The sequence below is a fragment of the Plectropomus leopardus genome, chromosome 20 (genome assembly GCF_008729295.1).
Source record: "Plectropomus leopardus isolate mb chromosome 20, YSFRI_Pleo_2.0, whole genome shotgun sequence".
Classification (NCBI taxonomy): Eukaryota; Metazoa; Chordata; class Actinopteri; order Perciformes; family Serranidae; genus Plectropomus; species Plectropomus leopardus.
In genome coordinates this window covers 2,342,556-2,359,993 of record NC_056482.1, presented here as the reverse complement: position 1 = coordinate 2,359,993, position 17,438 = coordinate 2,342,556, and the positions used below count along the sequence as shown (strand labels likewise).

General features: G+C 42.8%; 1 protein-coding gene across 1 annotated transcript in view; it reads right to left on the bottom strand.

Annotated features, from left to right (window-relative positions):
- Window positions 1-17,438, bottom strand: part of slc12a2 (solute carrier family 12 member 2) — a 99,057-nt gene that overhangs the window by 48,653 nt on the left and 32,966 nt on the right. The window contains exons 3-5 of the mRNA XM_042509081.1: window positions 10,718-10,793; window positions 6,759-6,854; window positions 175-314 (exon numbers count right to left, since the gene is read on the bottom strand). Coding sequence (XP_042365015.1) covers window positions 175-314; window positions 6,759-6,854; window positions 10,718-10,793 — 312 coding nt within the window. The remainder of the gene's footprint in view (window positions 1-174; window positions 315-6,758; window positions 6,855-10,717; window positions 10,794-17,438) is intronic.

The window sequence follows — 17,438 nt, the reverse complement described above, 5'->3', positions numbered from 1 at the left end:
AATCAAGTGAGTGTTTTTAAAGTGGATTTTTTTTCGGTACAGAATTCAGATGGACGGATGGAAGGAAAATCTCAGGTGTAGCCAGGGGAGTGGAGGTGGTGAAAATGCACCAACAGGAGATGCCATTGTACTAATCAACTGTGTGAAAGCGCCAGAAGGCATACAGAGACTTACAGCAAGAAGCTCCACAACAGTTTCAGCAAAGCCCACCACATACATGGCTACAGCCACTGCATTGGCAAAGGCAAAGATGAGACCAATAGAACCTCCAAACTCTGGGCCCAGACTTCTCGAAATCAGGTAATATGCTCCACCTGAAGAGAAAAGGGATGGATGTTAGCAAAAATTAACAGTTGTGAAACTGGATAACTAATTTTGATTACCTTGATAGCACAGATTTACTGATCTTTCATTGACTTTACATGTATTTTACTGTTGTCTATTTATATGCTGTGATGTTTACAGATGCCGTTGGTTGATATTTCAATGTTTGTATCTGAAATAATTGCACTGAGGAATTGTTACGATTCCCCAGAAAACAAAACCTGAAGGACATTGATTGCAGTTTGGGAAACTAACAAAATACTGCACATGTACAAGAGGGTGAAGGCAAAATCAGGCCCTTTGGTTTCTAAAAAGTGGTGTGGGAATAAAACTCCCCACAGCCACCTACTGACTCTTTCATAATGACAGAGAAATTAAAGAATTGTTCCCAAAATTTAAGTATAGCTGAAGAGGACTAGAGCTACTGAATGGCCAAAAGAAGAATCACACTTCCAACACTCACTCAAATTTTATTTCTACTAAAACAAAAAACACAGAAAGCAAACAGAAGGTGTTGACTCTCTAAAGACACATAACCAGCTGAGCAGGGAAACGCCAGCCTCCCTGTAGGGCCTCCCAGCCAGGCTGATTGCGAGCAGCTGAGGGAGAACATAACAGCTGCACCCAATAGCTCCTGATGAGCAAGGACACCTGGGACCTAGGCTGCGGTCGAAAAGTTTAAATAATCTCCTTTCCTAACCACTTTTCCTTAACCTCCAGAGAAAACGTCACGAGGTCAAGGAAAGATGTGAAGACGAATTGATAAGGACTTAGGAAAACACGATTGCGGTGTTTAGAGAATCTGACTGCACTTCTCCTCGGCTCTGCGATGATCTACAGCGATTGTTATTGACGTGGGTCTGCTGTGATGAGATTACAATGTCCACATGATGGACTACAAAAAGCACATCCTCACTAGATTGGTTTTAAATAGTGTGCCATAAACTCTGAGTATTAATATTATGATTGTGGCTATAATTATCATTATTATTGTTATTATTATCTTAATCAGGCCTACTTCGCTCCATGCGGACTCCCCACGCTGTTTAATGCACCTTATAAAGGTTAAATGCGGACAACCAGGTGAAAAATATTACATCATTACCAAGGTGAGATTTAAAAAAAAGAGGAATATAGGCTGCCAGTCACAGAAGTAAAATATAACGTTGTCACATGAGATGGTTACTCACACTCACTCTCCTTTCCCCTCATATTTATCGTCATGAATCCTTACTTGATTTCGTGAAAAAAGCCTACTAAATATGAAAATATGTAAGACGTGTTTGATCATTCTTATGTTTCAAACGTGATGAATTGAATTGCCTCGTGTTGTGGTTAATGTGTTGATTCTGATCTTACAGGCTACAGATGTTTATTGTCACTATATTTTTGCTAGAAGCTCTATTGGAGAGAACACTCAGTAGTAGTAATATTAAATACATATATAACAGATAAGAAAATAATGACAAAATGAGAATATAAGATATATAACAAATAATTTAATATGTAATAACAAATATGTTTTTTGATAAATATAGGCCTATAGCCTAAATTCAGGGCAAAGATCTGATTATAAGCCTGTGTCTATAACAGCTTAAGAAGCAGCACACAGCTCAGTAAACAGCTCCATGTTGATGTGATCATGTTTTAAAGTTGTTTTTGGCTCATACAGACTGTGGATCTGTGATGTCATGAAACAGCTGATTCCCCAAATAGCGGCCGATGTCGCGTGTCTCTTTAAAAGTTGTCGCCGCAAAGAATTGTGGGGCGGATTCTCTCCTTTCCTTTGGTAAAGGATGGTCTGGTGTATCCTATGCTAAAGGAGATTACAAAGGAAGCGTTGATGCATTGATCCTTAATATTAGGAGAATTGGAACAGCTCTTATCATGGCAGTCGTTCAGGTACTACGGTTCATTTCACTCATTTAGGAACCTTCCTATGCAAAAAGAGGTATTCGACCGCAGCTCTAGATTTTGGATTTCTGTGGATCTCTGACCAGAACAAGATTCCAGCTGGCAAAGTGATGCGCTGCCCCCCTAACCCCATGGACAGTTCTTCGGTGCTGTGTGTAACCTGACAGAAAGTTTGGAGATTTTTCTTTCTTTTAATTTATGGTTTAATAGGTTTCTTAAAGCCTGGTTGTTTGTATTGTGGCAAATTTGCATTCATTTAGTTTTTTTTTTTTTTTTTTTTTTTTTGGAGTATTCAAGAGCTATAATTTTATGTAAGTCTGCAAATATGGGAATTACTTGAAACTCCCATTCCTACTCAGAATGTTAGATAAATATGTGTTTAACTGGCTCACAAACAATTTTAGCTTATATTCAATACAGGTTTGAATGTTTGTTCTACAGATTTGACAATTTAACATTAAACATTACAATGATTCAAGACTTATTTCTTCCTGGTGACCTGAGTACTGTTTCCACCACTGGCACTAACATCAGTCTCATATCAGTAGTACATCTGTTACTGATTATATATTACAAAGGAAAATCTTTTGTTATGTATCTCAGTTTTGAGATCAATAAAGTATATCTATCTATCTATCTATCTATCTATATATCTATCTATCTATGTATCTATAAGGGCCTAATTTAGTAAGTGGAGCAAGAACCCTGAACGTGTATTATGATACAGTATTTGTGATAGAACAAAAAACAAATAGCATTCCAGCAGACTGTATTACAGAAAGGACCAAGCACCGAACCTGGGACAACAGAGCCGTCTCTATAGCGTGCCCCGTCCTCTGGAACTCTGTCCCCAAACACATTCAGGACTGCACTGACCTCTCCCAGTCCAAATCACAATGTCATATGAATTTTAATATTATGTGTATTTTCACATGTATTTTGATGTATTTTATTCTATGACCTTTTTTGACTTCTATAAAGTGTCTTTGAGTTTCCTGAAAATCCCTATAAATAAAATGTATTATTATTACTTCTATTAAAATCTCAAGATGTGAAGATATCCACTCTCCTGTGTTGAAATTGAAACACAGTGTTTATTTTAAACAGATTGACTAATCTGTTCTTATTTTATTATTAATGACGCTCCACTGTGTCTGTTCAGGGAACCAAAGGCCACCAGGACCAAGTGAACCAGATAAATAAACTAGAGCTAAGAAATAACAGTTGAACAGGGCTACTACATTTAGATTAAAAAAAAAAAAAAAGGCCGGAACAAACTAACCTCTGCATATCTCTGCTTTTTACTGATCGCTTATCTCAATGAAATGCAAAACAAAGATCTCAGCTGAAAGGAGATCTGCATTACTTAGTCCTAACCTCAATGACACTGCACATTTCACAGCTTACATTTCAGCTCTGACTCTGTAGCAGGAATTCAAAGGACAAAGCTAATATCTCCATAAGGCCGCTGTGCGAACCGTCCCTTAACAGTTATGAGAGTAGAAGGTAAGAGAGTTGAAACAGGTACTAATATGGAATGTGGTAGAGATAAGTGGCTGCGCATGGACTGTGCTGCTGCATTCTGACTAGCATTAGCAGAAAAACACCAGTTCTTGTCATTATTGCAAAGCCCTTGCTGCTTTAAAAGGAAACTCAAGGGCAGTCAAGCAAAAAGGTGGAACCAGGCTCAACCTTTGCTGCAAAGCAACATGATGCCTTCCAGCAAGGTGCTGTGCTGTCCAATCAAAATTCCAGGTAGATTCTAAGTAGGGTGACGGGTTCATAATATTAACCTTGAATAAAATAATGACTGATAGCACAATAGCTTTCCAGAGTTCAGAAAAAGTTGGGAAAGTGGCATGTTTACTGCTGTGTTACATCATTTTTTTTACAACACTCAGTGAGTGTTTGGGAACTGAGGACACAAACGAGTAGTTTTGAATTCTTTCCCATTCTTGCTTGATATACAAATTCAGTAGCTCAACAGTACAGGGTCTCAGTTGTCATGTTTTGTGCTTCATAATGCTCCAAACATGTTCAATGGGAGACAGGTCTGGACAGCAGCAGGTCAGTCTAATAGCTGCACTCTTGTACTATGAAGCCATGCAGTTGGAACATGTGCAGAATGTGTCTCATTGTCTTTCTGGAATAAGCAGGGACGTCCCTGAAAAAGACGCTACCTTTGATGGCAGCATCTGTTGCTCCAAAACATGTATCTTTCAACATTCAAGATGCCTTCACAGATATACAAGTTACCCATGATGCCGAAGGGCACTAACAGCCCCCATACCATCACAGATGCTTTGAACTTTAAGATGGTAACAATCTGAATGGTCCTTTTCCCCTTTAGCCCAGAGGACATGACATCCATGATTTCCAACAACAATCTGAAATGTGGACTCATCAGACCACAGCACACTTTAGTCTGTCTCAGATGTGCTCAGGTCCAGAGAAGTCGGCCATATTTATGGATGTTGTTGATATCTGGCTTTCACTCTGCATGGTAGAGTCTGAACTTGCATTTGTGGATGCAGAGATGAACTGTGTTTACTGACAATGGTCCAAAGCGTTCCTGAGTCCATGTTGTCATATCCATTAGAAAGTCATGTTGGTTTTAAATCCAGAGCTGTGGGATCAAAGGTCACAGGTATTCAAGTGCTGGTTTTCAGTCATGCCCCTTACGTGCAGAGCTTTCTCTGAATTATCTTAATCTTCTGATGATAGTATTGATGGTAGAAATCATAATTCTTTGCAGTTGTGCATTAAGAAATGTTCTTGAACTGTTGGACTGATGGCCCACACAGCTTCTCACAAAGTGGTGAATCTTGCTTGTGAAGGACTGAGGGTTTTGAGGATGCTCCTTTCATCCCCAAATAATAATACTTTATTGCATTACTAGTTAACCGGTGTAACCTGTGAAATGTTCTGAAGATGTTCTTTTTTTTTTTTTTTTTAATTTTCTTTATGCCTTAATTTGACAGGACAACTTAAGCATGAAAGGGAGAGAAAGAGGGGATGACGTGCAGCAAAGAGGCGCAGGTTGGAATCAAACCCACAGTGCTGGGGCAGGGATACAGCCTCAGTACTTGGGGTGTTCGCCCTACCAGCATTCAACAACTTTCTCAGTCTTTTGTTGCCCCTGTCCAAACTTTTTTGGAATGTGTTACAGGCTTAAAAATTCAAAATGAATGTACGTAAAAAACAATGAAAAAGCAATACATTTTATCAGTTTGAACATTAAATATCTTGTCTTTGGACTGTATTAAATTAAGTATATGTTAAAAGGGGAGTGCATTCTGTTTTAGTTACATTTTACACAACATCCCATTTTTTTGGATTTGGGGTTCTGGACAAAATAATCCCAAATCCAAGTCAAAGCGCTCAATTTTCCCTGAGCTTTCAACCACCTGACATGGATGACATGCTCAGTCTTCATGGAGATACATCTGTTGATGTGTAAACTCAGTAGCTGTTATGCTTTGTAAATGTTTCTCATCTTTGTAAGCTTAGGAGTGAACTTCATCTGCTGATGAGGATCATGTGATATAAATCAAAGGTCCAGATGAAGCTAATCAGTGGCCCTTGTTTTGTCTCCAGAGTCAACAATGAACTGTTGCTTGGTGCTTGATGCTTAGTTTTGAACACGTTGTGTCCCTCTTTAGAGTCAAAAGTCACAGTTTAAATCAAGCTGAAATAGCCCCCATTAGCATATGCCTGCCTCTAGAAAGGGGAGGGTGGACTTGATTTTACTAGTGGTAACTACGAATGAGCAGTGCCACTAGCTAATTGGTGCACAGTGCAGTGAACTTAAGTTAATCTACAGACCAACATGCGTAATCAGTCAAAAATATTCAGTTAACTGTTGGCATCCCTAGTTCTTGCTTAACATCAGTTGTCACAAATTCAACTACTACCGAGCAACAGATGATGATACCCACAGAGGGCATTAGCTTGTCGCCTTCTGCTGCAGATATTTCATTTTTTTTTTTGCCGCCTGCTCTCTGTTGTATACGACTCCTCTACTCTGCAGCTGCAACACTCAGAAAAGCATTTCACAGGCTGCCGCTGCAGGGTGTGTGCGCAGCGGCATGACAGCTGTGGTTGTTAGTCTAGGAAGTGCTTGATTTGCTATGCAGCAGAGTTGTCTATGAGCACACATTCATGTTCATTTCATTTGAGGGCCCAAGTTGTGATGGGGATTGTTATTTAACTGTGCAGCTCTAGAAAGAATCCAATTTAAGGATAAATATAATATGATTTTACTCCACTATAATTTATTCATTACCTTAGTATGAAATATTGAACCAATCACAAGCTGATTTAGTGCATGAGGAATGTGTTAGTATGTGTGTTGGACCACCCAGTCACTGGAATCTCATTGAGTTTGTGCTTTCAGTGAGCCCACTGGGAGAGATGTGTGTTTAATCCTTCTTTCAGGTGGATTAGCAGGTGTCCCAGCAAACAGCAGGAGGAGGCCCCCACAGTCAGTCACGGCTCACTGCTGGGATCATTGGACTTACCTCCTCGAACAAATCCATTGGTAGCAATGGCAGAGGTGGAGAGGCCAGTGATGGTTGTCACTACGGTAGCCATGAGGACAATCAAACAGGAGAGAGCTGCAGAAGAAAACACGATATGAACTTTATTAATCTCTTGAATGAAAAGAATCTGGAAGACTGCTAACAGTTTTCTAGCAGGCCTTCCAATAAGTCAGAGAACCCTGTGAAAAGTCACAATGCAGCCACAGAGATGAGGCAGTGCAGTGAAGTGGGCCGCGTGTCACTGTCTGCTGAGATTTCACATCAAAGTGGAGAATTACCAACAAGTGCTGGAGGTCAGGGACACTGGGGAGCTGTGCTGTGTGTGAAGGGGAAAGAAGAAGTGACACACAGTGTTGAACACGGGGTTCGAAATGACCACCCAGTGAGGTGTGTGCTACACTGCTCGTTAATTTTTATTGACAGTAATATTTGAATTCGTCAGTTATGTGCAGGGTTTGTCACATCAGAGTCAAACATTGGCTGACTAACAAACAGGCTCCTAAGCAGCTGCAGCCTACAGTTAAAGGGGAGGATAACTTCTCTCCGCTGGTGTATTTCCATGCAGATTTTATGTATCTAGTTTTGGAGAGATCTGTCTCTCCAAAGACATTTCTCTTTCCAAACCAATCACTGGCTACCTGAGTCAGAATTTTCTTTATAAACTCGTCTACTTTTACAATACATTTCTACTACTCTCCCCAACTTTACTTGTTGTTTACTTGTCTCTTATTTCCTTTATCTTTTATTTCTAGGATTTCAGTTTTACCTGGTGTATTTGTGGTCTCTTTCGTTTTTTCGATCACATTTGATGTTGTTGATTTTTATTTGCTGCCCTGTGTGAAGCACTTTGTAACCTGGGCTCTATAAATTAGATGATTGTGAATGATAAGTTTGTGTTTGTTACAGCATTGAAATATGAGCGACATCTGTCTCAGACGCAGTTTTACTGTTCCACTGCATACCTCAATCTTTTCTGAAGGACTATGCTACATCCATCTACATCCATCAGACCATTTTTGCACATGAAATCTTCACATTCCTGGTGAACCTTTCAGGCAGCAGCTATTCTTCAGTCTGAAACTCATCATGTGCACTCCTGACATACAGTATGATTCATTGAGGCCCTGACACACTAACGGTGCGTACCCACCAAACGCGATTAAAAATGATCGCGCCTCAAGATTACATACAAAGTCAATGCAAAGACGCGATTTGACGCCTCATTTTGCCGGGCGACGCGATGGACGCGATTGTGCGGCGCGTTGGACGCGATTGCGCAACGCTCGAGTTGAAATAATTGAACTTTTGCGGCGTCGTCGCGTGAAGACGCGCCGCGACAGCCTATCAGCGTTGAGATCGTCATCGACGTGCTGACGTATGGACGTCCTGGTGTTCCCTCGCAAAATCTAATCAAACCGCCAGAAACAATGGAGGAGCAGCTTATCGTCGCCGTCACCGCTTACCCAGAGCTGTACGACAATTCCTGTCCCTTGTTGCAGGAGACGGTGGAACTCGCCGAGCTCACGCCGCCTCAGTAGGGTAGCAGGCACCCAGAACCGACGTCAGCGCCTAGCCCGCAGACGACGCTGGGAACTTCTCCAGAGCAGGTGCAGTGCAGCGATCGTCAACGAGAGAATGAAATGGCGGAAGAAATGTTGTTGTTTGGGCGGGCTCAACGCGCGGCGCGATTTCGTCGCGCGTCGAGTCCCATTTTGGGGTTTTTGTACGAGCGTCAAAACTGGAGCGTCTGGCGCAACGCGATTTCATTTGAGGCGCGATGAAATAATTTTCATCGCGTTTGGTGGGTACGCACGGTAAGCCGACAGCCGGCCATCGGTCAAAGTTGGGCCACTGGTGAGCACCCATTTCCTTTGCTGAACCTTGTCTGCTTTTTTCTGCTGATTCAGCATATTGATTTGGCAGCAACAGCCATGGAGCTCATCAGTGAACTGAATAATTCTGATTGGCTGTTCAGCTCAGCACACAGGAAGAGAAACCAAAGTGACAAATGTAAACAGAAGGCTGGAGTCAAGAGGGAGTGAGGTGGGAATAAAATCGTTACACAAGGTAAGATAGTTTTCCTTTAAACGCTGAGCTCTTTAACAGAAATGTTTCCTGATGGTTTGAGTTGTTAGCATAAGATTGTGTTGTTAATGTGCTAACTGGTTAACTAATCTCTGGTGGTCTTCTGGCTTCCCTTTTTGAGTGATGAATACACACAAGTGTCATCTGCTGGTATGGAGGGGTATCTCCTCTCACACAGGCATAGAATGTACACACTGGTTGGTGCATACATGTGCAACTTTTTGGCTGAGACATGAGGTGACACAGCAGGGGGCTTTTGTCGCCACTGATGTTGGTTTTGTGTGTCTGGGCTTTAACCGTGAACTTTTTTTTCCAAAATCGTTATTGCATTATCATGAGACAGGATGGTGACTGAAACAACAGAGTCTCGAGGCTCTGCGAGCTGATTTCAGTGTTCTGTGGACAACTGAAAAGAACTGCTGCCTGAAAGATAGAAATCAACCTGTCAAACTGAAGTTATGCTCAGGAAAACCAGTAATGCAAGTAATCATTATTTATGACGAGGACTGGCAATATACCAGTATGATGTCAATATTGTGAAATGAGACTAGACATGGTCCTAGATTTTGGATATGGTGATATGATAAGTGTCATCTGCTCCTGGTGGTCGAGGCTGCATTATAGCAACATGACTGATTTTCTGACCTTACCAGACTGTTGGAACTGTTGTTTGTCTTTACCAACATTACTGATTATCTATCAAAAATCTTATTTTGTAAGTATTTGGTGAAATCACCAGCAGTCAACCCTACAATATCACCACAATATTCATATCCAGGTATTTGATCAAAAATATTATGATATTTGATTTTCTCCACATTGTCCAGCTCTTCTTACAATAAGGCATCTAAATGTTCTAATACAAGGTGTATGGCTGTTTGTAGCCTTAGCAGTCTCCAGCTGTCATCCTGACAATTGTCTGTGACAGCACTGATTGGGACTGTGAGGTGACAGCTGATAAGACAGAGCCTCCAAACTGGGAGAGTGGAAGTTTCTTTTGAAAAACAGGTGAAAACAGATTTGTGTTGCTGTGCAATGCTGTGCTTTAAAGAGTTCATTTTCTGAAACCTTTGAGTTCACAGGTGATGTATTTTTCAGGTCAGATCCAAAGGACTATTGGCTCTTTCATTGTCATCTACTCTGTTTGTCCCTCAGCAAGTTGTTGCAATTCAGAAAACACAATGATTTAACAGTTTTGAAGAGGAACAAGGCGTCTTACACCATCTGCTTTTTCTTGTGAAGCAACGGTGTCCTCACGCCTTCAACCACAAGCTGTTTGCAAACATTGCTTCCCAGCTCCAGAGTACAGACTAGGGCTGGGCAATGTAACCTTAAATTAATATCAGGAATAACATTTTACCTCAATTACGATTCATGAACGATTATTTTGTTTTTTCTTTTCTTTTTTGGGGGGGATTTGAATTTTGCCCTCATAGTTCACTGACATGGTTTCAATTGACCATGGTGTGTTGAAGTGTAATATAAGGGTTCACTTGTTTGTTCCTCAGCCAATTACATGTTTGCTAAACACTTCTGCTGTTGCAGTGTTTTGGCGTGACATTTTCCTTGGTGTCGCGAGAGCGTGAGACAGAGCGTGAGACAGAGCCCGACAGAGTGTGAGACGACCGGCAGATGTGTGGGAGTTGGCAATCCCGGTGAGACAGGATTAACAGAATTTTAAAAATAATAATTATCGAAATAACCGAATTGGGCAAGATTAAGTTGGTTAGAGCTTCTGAATGTCGGTACTGATTATCTTTTGATTAATTGCTCGGCCCTAGTACGGACTCACAACTGAGAAGTGAACATGATTCTGAACAGATGATAACATTGTCATTATGATCTCTGCTTACCAATTCCAGCCTGACCCACGATCCATGACATGCGGATGAAGAGCATCACACCCCAAATGTTCAACATGCAACGGACCTGCAGAAAGGAGGGACTGTTACTGCAGGTTCAATTCAACTAGACTATTCACTTTCAATTTACCAAAGATGGGTTTTTCTTATGTAGATTTCCACAATCATTTCAAATTTCTGGTATTTGGTTGAACTTGCAAACCACAGCAAGATCTCAACAGATAGTTTTTAGGTGAAAATTGAGAAAAGGGTGGAGAACATAATGAAAGCTGCATTTGGCTCATGCCAGTCAGAGGTAGCTGTCTAATATACAAGAACTCCACCACCTCCATGTCCTGTATGCTGGCATTAGCTGTTGAAAAGAAGAGGCAAGAAAAGGCAAGAACAGAAAAGAAAAGATGAAAAGCTGATGAATACAGACTTGTCTGACTGAGTCTATGTTGGTGTGTTGTCACAAGGCACATAAAACAGGTAGAAAAGTGCCCTCAGTAGAGACTGTAGATCTCCACTGGGTGGCCGCCCCGGCTGATTGTGGCAACTACAGACAATCCTCGCTATCGAGCAGATGTGCCTCAACTACTTTTAAAGCAGTTGCGGTGTGCTGAGCATCTTATACTTTAGTGATTATACTAGATGATATAATCCCAAACTATTTAATAAAAGCCATTAGAAACCAAGAGGCATAAGGATTAGTGTGATGCTTGTTTTTAGGAAGTAAGGACAGTTCTGTCAAACTAAAAGCAGGATGAAAATATCCAGACAGGTGCCGTCCTCTGCTGATTGTACTTTCAATAAATCAGACAAGTGTCAAACAGAGCTCGACATGAACCTCATCTCTCAGTGGTTGGAAGGAATTCCTTCCTCTGTGGTTAAAGCTACAGTTAGGAACTTGTATAAAATAACTCATATTTGCTGAAACTGTCTCTACGTCCCCTGAGTACGACATGACACACACAGTCTGTCCTGGTCCACATCCTCCCCATGGTGCTTCTGATGGCATTTGCTGGAATCCACCGCGGCTGTATGACAACAACCAATCAGAGCTGTGCAATAACACAGTCCCACTCTCTCCCCCTCTCTCTTTCTCTTTCTCTTTCCTTTTTGCCATGATTGTACTTCATTTGTTATTTACGACATCTATTGCACGTCTGTCCGTCCTGGAAGAGGGATCCCTCATCAACCTCTGCCACTCTTCCTGAGGTTTCTTCCTTTTTTTCCTTTTTACAGGGGTTCTTTTTCGGGAGGGAGGGGGGATAGAATGTTTTGATAACAAAAATGTCTTTGTTTTAGATTTATTCTCTCTCTCTATTTCCAGTTAGATAATAGGTGAAATCAAAGCAAGGTAGTGGGGCTGGGACCACAAGCCCCAAAATCATTAAATCTGTCCCTGGTAACAGAGAGCAGCTGGATGAGAGACGGAGCAATGCCTCATCATATTTATAAAGAATTACATCTAAGGTCTGACTAAATCTGAAGAAATCTGTCGAAATCTGAAGAAGACACTTTTCACAGCTAAACATTTAACCATTTAGACACTGTGGCGCTGAGAGGAAAAACTGCTGGTTTTCTGCCTCTGCCTCGTCCCACTGACAGTCAATCAGCTGTGTGATCAGCAAAATGTTATTTATTTTTATTAGGACTACTTGTTTTTGTCAGTGGTAGTACATAGTGAAATTAATTTCTTGGGCTCAGTTATTTAGTCTTAGACAGGAATGTGCAGCCCGATGCGCACTCTAGTATCCAAATTTGCAGACATCTGACACAGTCTGTATATAGACAATCCATCCATCCATTTTCTTCCACTTATCCAGGGTCGGGTCGCGGGGGCAGCAGCCTAAGCAGGGAAGCCCAGACTTCCCTCTCACAGGCCACTTTGTCCAGCTCTTCCCGAGGGAACCCAAGGCGTTCCCAGGCCAGCTGTGAGATATAGTCTCTCCAGCGTGTCCTGGGTCTTCCCCGGGGCCTCCTACCGGTGGGACGTGCCCTGAACACCACACCAGGGAGGCGTCCTGGAGGCATCCTAATTAGATGCCCGAGCCACCTCATCTGGCTCTTCTCAACGCAGAGGAGCACCGGCTCTACTCCGAGCTCCTCCCAGATGACCGAGCTTCTCACCCTATCTCTAAGGGAGAGCCCAGCCATCCTACAGAGGAAACTCATTTCGGCCGCTAGTACCCGCGATCTTGTTCTTTCGGTCACTACCCAAAGCTCATGACCATAGATGAGGGTAGGAATGAAGATCGACCGGTAAATCGAGAGCTTTGCCTTTCGGCTCAGCTCCCTCTTCACCATGACAGATCGGTGCAGCGTCCGCATTACTGCAGACGCCGCACCGATCCGCCTGTTGATCTCCCGTTCCATCCTTCCCTCACTCGTGAACAAGACCCTGAGGTACTTAAACTCCTCCACTTCCGGCAGGACTTCATCCCCGATCCGGAGGGGGCACGCCACCCTTTTCCGGCTGAGAACCATGGTCTCGGATTTGGAGGTGCTGATTCTCATCCCAGCCGCTTCACACTCGGCTGCGAACCGATACAGTGAGAGCTGAAGGTCACGGCCTGATGAAGCCAATAGGACCACATCATCTGCAAAGAGCAGAGACCCAATCCTGAGGTCACCGAACCGGACCCCCTCAACACCCTGGCTGCGCCTAGAAATTCTGTCCATAAAAGTTATGAACAGAATCGGTGACAAAGGGCAGCCCTGGCGAAGTCCAACCCTCACCGGAAATGAGTTCGACTTACTAACGGCAATGCGGACCAAGCTCTGGCACCGGTCATACAGGGAACGGACAGCCCGTATCAGGGGGTCCAAAACCCCATATTCCCGGAGGACTCCCCGAGGGACACGGTCGAATGCCTTCTCTAAGTCCACAAAGCACATGTGGATTGGTTGGGCAAACTCCCACGCACCCTGCCAAGGGTCCAGAGCTGGTCCACAGTTCCACAACCGGGGCGAAAACCGCATTGCTCCTCCTGAATCCGGGGTTCAACTATCTGGTGGTTCATCTTTTCTATCTCTAGTACCCCCGAATAGACCTTACCAGGGAGGCTGAAGAGTGTGATCCCCCTGTAGTTGGAACACACCCTCCGGTGCCCCTCCTTAAAAAGAGGGACCACCACCCCAGTCTGCCAGTCCAAAGGCACTGCCCCCGATGTCCACGCAATGTTGCAGAGTCGTGTCAGCCACGACAGCCCCACAACATCCAGGGCCTTGAGGAACTCCGGGCGGACCACGTCCACCCCCGGGGCCCTGCCACCAAGGAGCTATACAGACAAGTTTTGTAAAATCAAAATTTCTGTGCATTTTTAGTACTAACTCTCTAACCAGCTGCTGCATGTTGGATGTTCACAGGGTAGGGCAGCGAAGACGGGAATCTACCGGGAATTTGGGAGGTTTGGCAAGTATGGCTATTAGGGGTGCACAATAACTATCGGGCCGATAATTATCGGGCCGATAACAGGAAATTATGACGTAATTCCGATAAGTCCGATAACATGACGAAAAGCCCCGATAACATATATATTTTTGTCAGCACGGCAGTGCCTCGCTCCCACTATGAGAATCGAATGGCCTACAGTGAATGCTGCGTTCACGTGATGTCGGCATAATCAGAAAATCTCTTTCTCACTGGGAAAAATCAAGAATACCCCCTCATGTCAGAAAACAACTTGTTAACTCATAATTTTGGTAGTTGCTGACTTAAATTGATATCTACACTATTTTTCCACGTTACACATAAAAAATAGAAACATGAACTTAAAAAGGTCGAAAGAACGACTAGCAAACGAGGAACGGGGGAATTTACGTTACACCTTGAATGCAGCATGCAGCAGCGTGCTGACGAAAACAAAGAACATGGCGTCGATTGTGTGGGACTTCTTCAAAGTTTCCGAAGAAGACAGTTCGCTGGTTACTTGTAACAAATGTTCCAAGCGAGTTCCACGAGGAGGGAGAACTAGCACTAGGTTTAATACTTCAAACCTGATCAGCCACATGAAACATAACCACCGCTTCGATGGAGTTTTGAAAGTAAATGAGGACGCCCGGGCTGCTAAAGACGCTAACGTTAGCAACTTAAAGCCACCCGCAAAGAAGCCACCGGGACTTAGACACATCGGCGAGGCTTTCGAAAAATCCAAGAGGTTTTCCAAAGATGACCCACGGGCTAAGGCTATTGAAGATTTAATCATGGACATGATGGCGCTTGATGACCAGCCCTTCACCCTGGTCGAGGACAGAGGCTTTTCCCGTCTGATTAATCACTTGGAGCCACGGTTTACATTGCCGAGCCGCCGCTACTTTTCTGATGTGTGCCTTCCAGCTAAGTATGATGCGATTGCCAAATGTATTCACACTTTGATTGATAACAACGTGAAAGACATGAGCTTCACCATGGATATATGGACTTGTGATGTCAGCCCTGTAAGCATGATGAGTCTGACCGCGCAGTGGATAAATACAGACTTTAAAATGTACAGAGCGGTGTTGCACTCCCAGGAGCTGCCCGGATCACACGCAGGTATAATGATTCAACAGACTTTTGAAGCTATGCTACAGCGGTGGAATATTAAGAAGGAGATGGTGCATGTTGTCTTAAGAGATAATGCTCGCAATATGGAAAAGGCAATGAATGAGGGTGGTGTTGCAAGCCTGGGCTGCATGGCCCACTCTTTACAGCTTGCAGTGAACGAGGCTGTGTTAAGTCAAAGAGCTGTGTCTGACTGTGTTGCCATTGGGCGCAAGATTGTTGGACACTTTAGACAGTCTCAAGTAGCATCCTCCGCCCTGAGGAAGTTACAAGAGCGGCTGCAGGTGCCACAAACACGACTCCAACAAGACATAGCTACGCAATGGAATAGCACTTTTTACATGCTCAAGAGTCTAGTGGCACAGAAGCAAGCTATTGCAGCATATGCAGTTGAATACCATTTGCCCGCAACACTCAGCGCCCACCAATGGACCCTGGTCGAAAACATCCTGACCATCCTCGATCCATGTGAACAGCTGACCAGGAACATCAGCAAGGCCACAGCCACAGCTGCAGACGTTATCCCCTCCATTCAAGCCTTGACGCGTCTGCTTAAGCAAACTGTTCCAACAGACCACGGCGTGAAGACGTCAAAGGACACGCTGTTAAAAGCAGTGCAAACACGTTTTGGTCACGTGGAGGAGGAGCCCCTGTACTATCTGGCAACAATAGTGGACCCGCGGTATGAGGATCGCTACTTCACCCTCGCATCAAAACGGCAAGCAACAGGTATGTTGCGGGAAAAGTTGCTGGAGAATGATGGTGCCACAGCTGCCACTCCCCAGCCAGGGGAGCCACCAGAGAAGAGGAGCAGGGGAGATGGAAACAACTCGTTGTTGGGAATGTTTGAGGCAATACTGGAAGAAAACAACGAAGCTGCCATTCATCAGGAAAATAGCAGAGTTGATGCAGAAGTAAGTGTATAGGTTTATTTAACATTTTCTAAAGACACAACTTATAACTCATGTTAATGGTCAGAACACCATAATAATTAGATTGTATTTTTCTGCTTGTGCTTTGTTAACTTTTAGCTCCAGTCATATCTGTCGGAGCCAACGCTTCACTTGAGCCATTGCCCACTGGAATACTGGAGGAGCAACCAGTCCCGCTTTGAGTGCATGGCCCAGCTTGCTCAGAAATATCTGTCAGCACCTTGCACTAGCGTCGACAGCGAGCGTTTGTTTTCTGCTGCTGGACACGTGATGACCGAGCAAAGAAACAGACTTGCATGCGAAAAGGCAGAAAAGCTGCTTTTCATTAAAAAAAATCTTCCCCTGATCCATCCAGAGGTAGAAGAGTAGATAAATAGTTCACCTCTTAAAGGAACCAAAAGTTTGAGTGTTGAGAATACAGTGCGATATCAGGTCAGAACATGTGCCATCTTTTGAAATATTAAAGCTTGTAGCTATTTCCCTCTTGTCTAAAGCTTCCATAAGCTAAAAGAACAACTCAACCTCATTTACTTTAATTAATGGTATTCATTTGAATGGAACCACAAGCCAAAATCCTTTAAACTTAATTTTTTGTTCCTATGGAGTGCGCTTTTTCAGTTTGTTTACATAGACAAATCTAACTTCTGTTATTTTTTATTGTCATTGAGGAATGCACTTTTTCAGTTTGTTTACATAGACAAGTCTAACTTGAGTCAGTACATTATGCGCTGTGCATCATTTTTTATTGTAATTGAGGAATGCATTTTTTCAGTTTGTTTACATAGAAATGTTTGAATATAACTTGTGTCAGTGTATTAATTTTCAATGTATATTTAATTTTTTTTGCACTTTTTCAGTTTGTAATGCTGATGCATTTATTTGCATCAGTTCAAGGGGCCTTCATTGTTTATATCAATAAGTAATGCACCTTACTTAAGTTGATGTGAGATATCAAATAGGTTTATTTGATAGCCTTAAGAAAATGTTTGAGAGGCTTGCCAATAGTTTTTCATTGGAAAAAATAAATATCTCTTCATTTAAAGAGTCAAAACTGTTTTTGGTTTTGTTCATAGTATTGATTTCATGATCTTAGGTATATGTGTGTGTTATCGGTTATCGGTTATCGGTATCGGCCTTTAGGAGCTGAAAGTTATCGGTTATCGGTATCGGTTTTAAAAAAACAGTTATCGTGCATCCCTAATGGCTATGACACAACATGTTGTTGTGTTGATGCATGACCTAACAGATC